Source organism: Gnatocerus cornutus, chromosome 9, assembly GCF_029298725.1.
Source record: "Gnatocerus cornutus isolate USDA-ARS CGAHR chromosome 9, icGnaCorn1.1, whole genome shotgun sequence".
Taxonomy (NCBI): Eukaryota; Metazoa; Arthropoda; class Insecta; order Coleoptera; family Tenebrionidae; genus Gnatocerus; species Gnatocerus cornutus.
In genome coordinates, this window is record NC_142241.1 from 1,893,965 (window position 1) to 1,903,892 (window position 9,928).

A 9,928-nucleotide genomic window follows, 5' to 3' on the forward strand; every position below is an offset into this window, starting at 1 on the left:
TATTTCACAGTGTAGTAACAGGTATTCGCAGGCAGATGAAAATACTCAGATTATCTATATAGATGCTAATAATCTATATGGATGGGCTTTATCTCAGAGATTACCAGAAAAAAACTTTAAATGGTTGACTTGTGATGAAATTAAAAATGTTGATGGTATACTGTTATCAGATAGTGATACCGGTTATGTTTTAGAAGTTGATTTAGCATTCCCTGTAGACTTGGCTATTCATAACAAATTCAATGACTTGCCTTTGGCTCCGGAAAATAGAATTCCCCCGGGCGGAAAAGTAGAAAAACTACTTTGTCATTTCTATGATAAGAAAAATTATATAATTCATTACAAAACATTAAAACTTTACAAAAGTTTAGGTATTAGAATAACAAAGGTTCACAGAGGTATAAAATTTACTCAGTCAAATTTCATAGCACCATATGTAAAATTTAATACTGAACAAAGACAGAAGGCGAAAAATGATTTTGAAAAAGATTTCTGGAAACTAATGGTTAATGCACCATATGGTAAGTCTATGCAATCTGTTAGAAACCAACAAAATATTAAATTATATTGTGATGAAGAAAAATTACAAAAAGCGATAAACAAACCTAATTTTAAACACAGAACTATATTTAGCAAACACCTGGCAGCAGTTCACAATTATAAAACCAAAGTATTGTTTAATAAACCAATTTACATTGGGCAAGCCGTATTAGATTTATCGAAATTATTAATGTATAACTTCCATTACAATGTAATTAAAAAAGAATTTAATGAAAAAATAAAACTTCTTTATGGAGATACCGACAGTTTCATATATGAGATTAAAATGGCTGATTTCTATGAATTTATGAAAAACAAACCCGACTATTTTGATACATCTGATTATCCAAAGGACCATCCATTATATTCTGATAAAAATAAGAAAGTAATAGGGAAATTCAAAGATGAATTGAATGGTATTAAGATATTAGAATACATAGGTTTAAGGTCAAAAATGTACAGTTACAGAACTGAAACGTGTGTTTCAAAAAAATTAAAAGGTATCAAGAAAGCAGTATTGAAGAAAGAAATAAGTTTTGAAGATTACAAAAATTGCTTATTCAATCAAACTGAATACTTCCATAGACAGAGAGTGATTAGGAGTCATAAACATGATATTTTTACTGAAGAAGTAAAGAAAAAGTCTCTAAGTTGGAAAGATGATAAAAGATATCTTTTACCTAATTCTACAGATACATTAGCTTATGGACACGTATTAGTATCATCATAGGTACGTTCATGGACACTGTTGAACTATTTTTTATTAGCGTTGAAGTAATAAATTAAGAAAACAATAATAACAATTACGATAATAAACGCAAGAATAAAAATAATAATTTTTAATTTATTAACTTGTTGAATAAGACTTTTTTCTGAATTTTGGATATTCTTCATTGAATATATTTAAATTCTTGAATACAGTACTTTCCATTTAATTTACAATTTTTGAGTTTTTTCATTTATTGCTCTCATATTTTTAGTATGTCTTTCAAATATTTTGAGACTTCTTTTCTTTACATCATCGATGTTTGATGGTATTACTACTGTTTTGTTTCTTAATTCTGCTAATTTCTTAGGATCATAATTATTGTAGTTGTCTAATTTATATTCCAATTCATCGATTTTATTATTAGCGGATTCTAGTTCACAGTCTGTCATAATTAATTGTTCAAGGAATAAATTAGCTGTTAGCTCTTGCAATATATTTATCTACTACTTCTTGTTTGAAACCGACTATTTTTGCTCCATCTTCTAATCTGTCTATTTCAATAATAATAATAGGTTTTAAATCTTTTTTCCATTTTTCTTTCTCATCGTTGGGAATGTATGAAACTAGTTTGTCCATTTATGATTGAAAAGTTTCTAAAGATTTACTAATTAATTTATGTGCTTCTTCATCTAAACTTATATTTTTACGACTACCTGCTTTATGTTCTACATTATCGAATATTTTTTTATTTTATTTTTTCTCTCTTTTGTTCCCAATTATTCCGATTTGTTCTCTTTTGTCCCGGATTGTTCCCGTTTGTTCTCATTTGTTCTCGTTTTACATGCAATCTTAATTCCAACTGAATTTAGTCCCATATTTAGGGAATTTCTAGAAATATTTTTAGATTTGCAAAATTCTGTCTTTGTTAGTTTTTTATTTACAGTCGAATTGAGATATTCAATGGCAAAATTACGATTTCTCATTTGAGTTACTTCATTGATATTTTTTGGTATATTTATTTTTTTATCTTGGGTAAAAGATTTGTAACTGTTTTTAAATTGTTGGAGTTCAGATGGTTGTCTTGATTTTAATGGTGTATAATATTCTGCTACAATTTTGTTCTCTTTAGTATTGGTCATTTTTTTATTTATTGTAAAAAATTTATTTTGAATCTTTTTAAATCATTTTGAACGGAACTTTGTTAATATTTTTTTACTCATACAGATTACAGATAAAAAAATTCGTTGAATATAAAATTTTTTTCAGGTAGATCTGATGGAGGGCTCCTCATCCTCATCAAAGCGCAAAAAAGTCGAAAGTAAACCTGTCTATTCAGACCAAGTAAGACCAGACATATTATTGTATCACACGGTAACATGGTATTACACTTTTGTTATAGGAATTACTTGGATTAAATTTACTGGATGATGTAACATCTTTGGACACTTCCGGAGGCTCAAATGAAAGTGAAGACGTAAGTAACTTGCTTCGAACAAATGTACAATTTGTTTTATGTTCAAATAGGAATTCATGGAAATTACAATTTGTTATGTCTTTTCAGGATCCTGACTTGGTTTTTGAAGTTCTTCGTTGGACATCGACTTTTGTGGACAAGTCTATGTTTATTAAATGCGTTATGAAGGATGCACATAGAATACTTCTCACTGCACCGCCCAGATTTGGCAAGACTATGGCTTGCAAAATGCTGGAGAAGTTTTTTGAAATTGTCAGCAGTGAACAACAAAAGTTGGAGAAATATAAACTTTTCCAGGATCTCAGAATTTACAAATGCACTGAAGAATGCATAGAGAATCATGGTTGTGGAAGTAAAAGATTTTTTCGCAAGCATTGCGGACAGCATCCAGTAATTTTTCTTGATTTTGCACAATTATCAGTAACGTCATATAGCGACTTTTTGGAGAGTCTTAGAAATATGATAATGAAGCTGTTTAGAAAATATAAAACATGTTTAATTCACGAAGATGGTGAAAAATTCAGCTGGTCAAGTAACGATATGGGAGAACTGGATATTGAACCTTTCTTGTGCTATTTGAAAAATGCCGATGATGATGATCATTGGAAAGAGGCAATAAATTGTAACACAGCACCACAATACATAATGGTGGCTTTTAAATATTTGATCGAGGTTTTGTCGGTCCACTATCAAACAAAACAAACCCATAAGAAAATTATTATATTGATTGACGAGTTCGACGCACCTTTTATGAATATGTTATTTAGTGAAAACTCATCAGACCGACAGATTATGTTTTTCATACGAGAACTAATGCGTCTTTTATGTAAAGATGAGATATCAGCACAATTTGTTCAACGAGTAATAATTTTTTCTGTCACTGCATCAGGCGGTACGATTTCATTAGGAGCTAACAATGTGCAACGTAGAACATTCTTGGACAAGGATTATGATTATTATAAATTCTTTGGATTTACCAGAGAAGAAGTAAACGCTTTAGTTAACAACTGTGTCAAAGAAGGAAGTCAAAGAGAAAAAGCTCTTGATGAAATTACTCTTTGGTACAACAATTACACTGTAGTGGGAGACAAAGATACAACTATTTCTAATCCTGTGTCTATTACCAATTATTTACCGAATCTCGTACGAAAAAGTTATTGGATTGAATCGGTTGGAACCAAATATATCTGCCAACTATTTAAATTCGAAAAAATGCGGGAGAAGGTGTTTCCTGCCGTTAGAGACAATGAGAAAATTTCCATCATAGCAACAACTATAGAGTTGAACGATATTTATAATCTGAAATCATTACGTGAATCAATTTTGAATTGTATCGAACTAGTGCAGGTAGACTTAGCTCTTCAGTTTCTCACACAATGTGGGTACTTTAACGTTATTGACAAGAATGATGGGAATTGGACATTACAAATTCCGAATCTAGAATTGAAACAAGTATTTACAGACAAACTTCAGGAGGCTTTGGTAAAATTTAAAACTAACCTGTTTACTGTAGAACAACAAGAGTCATTTGTGAATGCATTAAAGTCTTTAGGAAGTGGAGAGAAGCATGAACCTATGAAATATGTTGCGTTTAAAAAATCTGTGGAAAATTTGTATACCGACCGAGAATTACCAAAAGCTCATTTTCACTTTCACTGTGACCTTTGGATGTTAATTTCTAGTTGTGGGAAGTTGGATTGCTCACCCGAGCTTGATTTAATTATTATTTCAAAATGTGCAGTAATTATAATTGAACTAAAGCGGCATAAACAAGATTCTGCAAAGAAGGCCCTAAAACAGTGTCTACGGAAAAAATACTATGAAGCATTTGAACTTGAAGGAAATGAAAGAAAGGGTTTAAAGAAAATTTTAATTGGTCTTCATCTCTCTGATGATCGTAAAGTTAGCATCAGGTATTTAGAAAATTTTGAGAAAAAAACACTGCAAGATGAACCAAACATAGAAACAATTGTAGAGGATAGCTATGAATGTTAAAATCATTCTCTCTGTTAGTTATGTACCCTGTTTTATTTTATGTGCATTTCGCTGATTTTAAGGTAGTTTGAGAATCTGTAAATTGTAATGGAAAATAATCTCATTTTTTTGCCCTTAATCTTTGATTAAATTATACATTTCTACTTGAGTATTTTTTAATATTTCATTAAACCGGGACTTACGACTTTATGTTAGTTGGTACATAATATTTGATATGGTAAGAAAATAAGTTGAAAAAAAACCAAACTATTATTATTTATATGTTCAATGAAAATTATAACTAAATATAAACAATTCTCTTAATTACGACAAAGTAAGATAAGAAAATCTGTACCTTTTTAATATCACAAAATAAGAAAATCAATTTTAGTTAGTAGTTGTGTTACAAAAACAAATTATATAATTATAAAGCAAACAAACTAATTTTTCGTTCGTGTCGTTACTTTGGTGTAATAATAATTTATTTTTTCTACTCCCATAGTAGTAAGTAACTAGGCAAGAACCCTGTCGTTTGTTGATTAGTAACTATGACATTATGAAACATGCATGTAATATGTATGTATGTATGTATTTTCTTTATACGGAACTAACTCACGTGACTTTAGTAACTTTTCGACTGTGAAACCAACGTTTTAGTTCCACCATGCCATTTTTAAGGTTAGAGTTTTCAGATGTCACTAATCTGACAAATTTCAAAGAACTAGTCAATTATTTTATTTATCAGTTATTTCACTTATTATAATAATACATAATTAAAAGTGTCACGCCAAATATACAGAAATATTCTTATTTCGTTTGCTCCAATTTGAATTCACATCAATTCTCAAAATAGTTGTGGATGTTTGTTGAAATCTTGAGACAGCATAAAGATGTTTGTGAAGGAATGCTGTAAAACTTTGGCGGATTTGAAAGAATCTTTCCGAAAGTGTAAGCGAAATTTTGAAATGGCTGGAAAGTGGCAATCCAGAGCAGACTGAACTTTTGATGCACATGAAATGTGAATGTTTAAATGGCCGTGGTTTAAAATTTTGTCTCTAACTTTTTATACTATACTACCTATATTGTAACAAAATTTAATTGTGATATAACAAAAACAACCTAAATTCTCTTTTAAAATTTTTCTTACTTCCCCTTCTGATATCCAAAACTTACGATACGTAGGTAAATAAGTTGAAAAATGTGATAATGCAAAGTACAGAAAAAATTTTATTTTTTTAATTAATAAGAAAATTAGCATAAACGTAATACATTCAATCCGAAACCGTTTGTATAAAATCCATTATAGGCGTGCTGATAAGACAGAACCGTGTTAGCCCAGAAGTTTAAGCGTCGCACTTTAAACATGTGCGCTCATTTGTTGCTTGTTCAAATCTTGATAAAGCGCAAAATCTTTTTTGTACGACCATAACCTAAAATGACATTTTTGACACTCCTTACTAACGTCAAAAGTATGGCTTTTTCGAGGAGCGTTAAAAAAAATTTTTTTTCACGGCGTGATAAAAAACTTGAACAATAGATTAAAACATGTAATTGCAAATAATTCAAGCTGCAATTAATAATTTAACCATTTTTTAATAAGATTTTATTCAACATTCAAGTACAAATTTTTAAAATTCCTAATAAAACATAAAAACTTGTTAACGAAAAGTAATGTGGATTGTACTATTTTGAACATTATTAATGTTTATTTCTGGAAGTAAAGCTCCTGAGGAGCATGTAATATTAGGGCCACGTATCTCACACTGAGCTGAAGGTTCTGAATCAGGAATATTAACTTCATTTTTCTCAGCATCAACAGAACTATTTCCACCTTTACTAGCAAAATTTTTTTTTGCTGTATCCACTTTCGTATGGACACTTTCTTCCACGTATCCTTCGGCAACACTTGACGACTTCCACCCTCCTAGTCGTTTTAATGTTAGGATGTCTGTCCCAGAACTTGCCAACAACGATGCCGAAGATCTTCTAAAACTGTGCCCAGTGTACCGTTCGGGATTAGGTAACTTTAGGTAATGAGCTATTAAACTTGGTATTTTTGAAAACTGGTTAATCCCAACACATTGTACGGTACATTTTCCTTTCTGATACTGTAGGAAAAACCGTCTGTGTTTCACATGAACCGGACGTAGAGCAGCGTATTTTTCGTAAACATCGAGTAGATTTATTCCGTTAACTTCCTCACCTATGACAGTAAATGTCCGTTCAGTATGTGTTTTAGAATCCGGTATCTTGACAAGAAGAATTGACTCTTTTTTGACAATGTCATCGATAGTCATGTTAGTCCCATGCTAGTCCCATTATTAACGTCACTTTGTACAGCAAGTACGTGTCATCTGGAGCATTCAACAGAAAATTTTCTACATCTTCCCTAAAAAACGCTTTAGATTTCTTTGGTCGATATCCGACAGACTGTCTCTTCAAAAATGCCTTCAGTTTATAGTATTTAGTCACATCAACATGATCCTTAACGTCAAGTCCGGACTAAGGAGGGGGGCTAAGGGTGCTGTAGCACCGGGCCCTACTTTCCCAGGGGCCTCTTGCCACGTAAAAATTGCTATAAAAATTGAAAAAAATACAAATCTACGTAAGGCTTTCTTTGCATAATTTTATCGATGGGTCCTCTTTTACAATTTAGCCCCGGGCCTCAAATTTTCTTAATCCGGGCTTGCTTAACGTATAATACTGACTTTAGCATTGAGAATTTGGACCACAATGTTGAAGATTTGCATGTTCTCGACTTCTCACTCAAGTACGCTAGAAGAACGGATTCAGATATTTTGCTTGCGGTCTTCTGTTCGCACCACTGCTTAAATCCTTTATACTCCTTTTCGTATAAAATACGTACTTTCTTGGTAATAAATCGAGGGATGCATTATTTGCTTCTTGTCTAATTTCAGGAGGAGTACAAGAAAAATCTGTTTCGCTATCACTCATCGTGTTTTGTGCACGTTTTGTGTTGCAAATTTAGGTTATTGACAATTTTTCCTTAGTAACATCAACAATGACGACTGGATTAAATTCAGGAAATTTTGATCAAAAATTCCTGTCCGTTTTCAGAAAGATGCCGACATGGAGGACCATTCTTCGCATCCAGAAAAAGCTTTGGATACAAGATTCTTCATTTTTATTTAAAGGAGCTTACGTTTCATTCATAGTTTAAAAATTACTTTGACTTAAATAAAAATAATTAGATTTCTTAAGAAGTATTATGTTAAATTATGGTCGTACAAAAAGTATTGTATACAACACGTGGCTAAATAGTGCTTTTTTTTACTTGTGGGCTTTATAGCACTCGCCTTCGGCTCGTGCATATAAATGGCCCACGCGTAAAAAAAAAGCACTATTTTAGCCACTTGTTGTATAAAATACTATTTCATAGCGATAGAATATATTCTAGTTGTAAAATAAAATTCGCTCCGCATGCTACGCACTAGTCCACTGTGTGGACGCTCATGAGGGCTTCGCCTGAATTTCAAAACGAATCAAAAAATTCCCAAAAATTTTAAAGGGCCTTATGTTTAGTCACAGCATAGACAATTAAGCTAGGTTTAACGATCTGTGAGTCGCAGACAGGAAGACTTTATTCTCTTTTTCTCTGCTAGATGGCAGATTTTTATTAACTAATATTAACAATGTGCATAATCGTAGATGGGAAGCGTAATACTTGGTTCATCTATTTTGAGGTATTTAAAAACAAGAGCTCTTATTTGTCTAATATTTTTACCAGTCGCCATTCCGACCGGTGAATTTTTCGCATGCGCCAATGTATTGGTCTAGAAGTAAATACATTTTGGGGTGACTCAAAACAAGGAATTCTGGTAAGGTTTTTTTTGGGTGCTTTTAACATAATTAGGTTTGATTTTGGATGATTTACAACAGTTTTCTCATATGTCCAATTTCTGATGGGCTATTGATTTACAAGAAAAGAAACTTTAGAGTATTTTTTGCTCACATTAAAAACTATGATTTTTGAAGGATTTTATGTCTTTTTCGGTTGTTAACTTTTGGGAAAACATAAATTTTTAGGATCCTGCCTTGTTTTGTAGGGCGCCAAATATACCTCTTTGATTTGGTAATGTTTTTACTTTTTTTTGCATGCGCCAACTGGTCTGGTCCAGAAATACAAAGCCATTTGGAATGTCTAAAAACAACGGATTTGGAAAGTTTTTCAGAGTGCTCTTGAGATGATTTTGCATTATTTTGGGAGATTTTAACGGTTTTTTCATGTGCCCAATTTTTGGTGGTCTACAGATATTTGGGTACTTTTGGAGTGGATAAAAATTAATGCCTTTTTTGGTTGTTGACTTTTGAGCAAACAGCAAAATTTGTAGGATTCTGTCCTGTTTTTTAACACGCCAAATGCCCTGGTCCAGAAATAGAAAGCCATTTTGGGGTGTTTAAAAACAAGGCATTTTCTAAGTTTTTTGGAACGTTTTTGGTTGTCTACTTTTGGAAAAACACTAAATTTGTAGAATTCTACCCCGTTTTTTTGTGTGCCCAATTTTTGGTGGTCTACAGATATTTGGGTACTTTTGGGGTGCATAAAAATTAATGCTTTTTAAAGGGTTTTTGCCCTTTTTTGGTTGTTTGCTTTTAGGCAAACAGTTAAATTTGTAGGATTTTGCCGTGATTTTTAAGACGCCAAATGCCGTGGTCCAGAAGTAACATTTTATAGTCTACTGTTAAAATAATATTTCTGCTAAATTATAGCTAAGAAATGGTTAGAAAATGCTTTTCCCTAAAGTGAAAAGAATCGCTGTATAATTTTCTGATATGTTAATAAAAGTTTAAACATTATTTCTGCGAAATTTAATTGAAATAATCGTAAAATGTTCATGCAACCGCTCTCTACAGGGCGACTGTGACGTCATCATTCTGTCCGGCTAGAGAGATGCGGCCACCGTATATACTCGATTCACCGTGGTCAGTAACTGGGGTTACTTTGTTATTTTAAATTTCGCGCGTATTTATTGCGTAGATTTAGTGACTTTTCTGTCATTCAAACTCTCACTGTACGAACTGTAGAAGCTAATCGTCCTACAAAAATTGCCAAAACTTGTTAAATCTGTATTAAAAACTTTCTGTAGCACCAAATGTTTAATTAGATTGATTAATACACTCAACTTTGACAACGTGCTAACCTCAAAAATCGAATTTTCTCCCTAAAGATTTGAAAGCCTGATTTACACCCAAAAATTTACACAGGAGAG

General features: G+C 31.9%; 1 protein-coding gene across 1 annotated transcript; it reads left to right on the top strand.

Annotated features, from left to right (window-relative positions):
- Positions 1–2,509: 2,509 nt before the first annotated feature.
- On the top strand, positions 2,510–4,861 carry LOC148167716 (uncharacterized). The gene is made up of 2 exons (XM_088044589.1): positions 2,510–2,590; positions 2,649–4,861. The coding sequence occupies exons 1-2, from the start codon at positions 2,525–2,527 to the stop codon at positions 4,716–4,718; spliced, it is 2,136 nt and encodes a 711-aa protein (XP_087900715.1). The 5' UTR covers positions 2,510–2,524; the 3' UTR covers positions 4,719–4,861.
- The last annotated feature ends 5,067 nt before the right edge of the window (positions 4,862–9,928 follow it).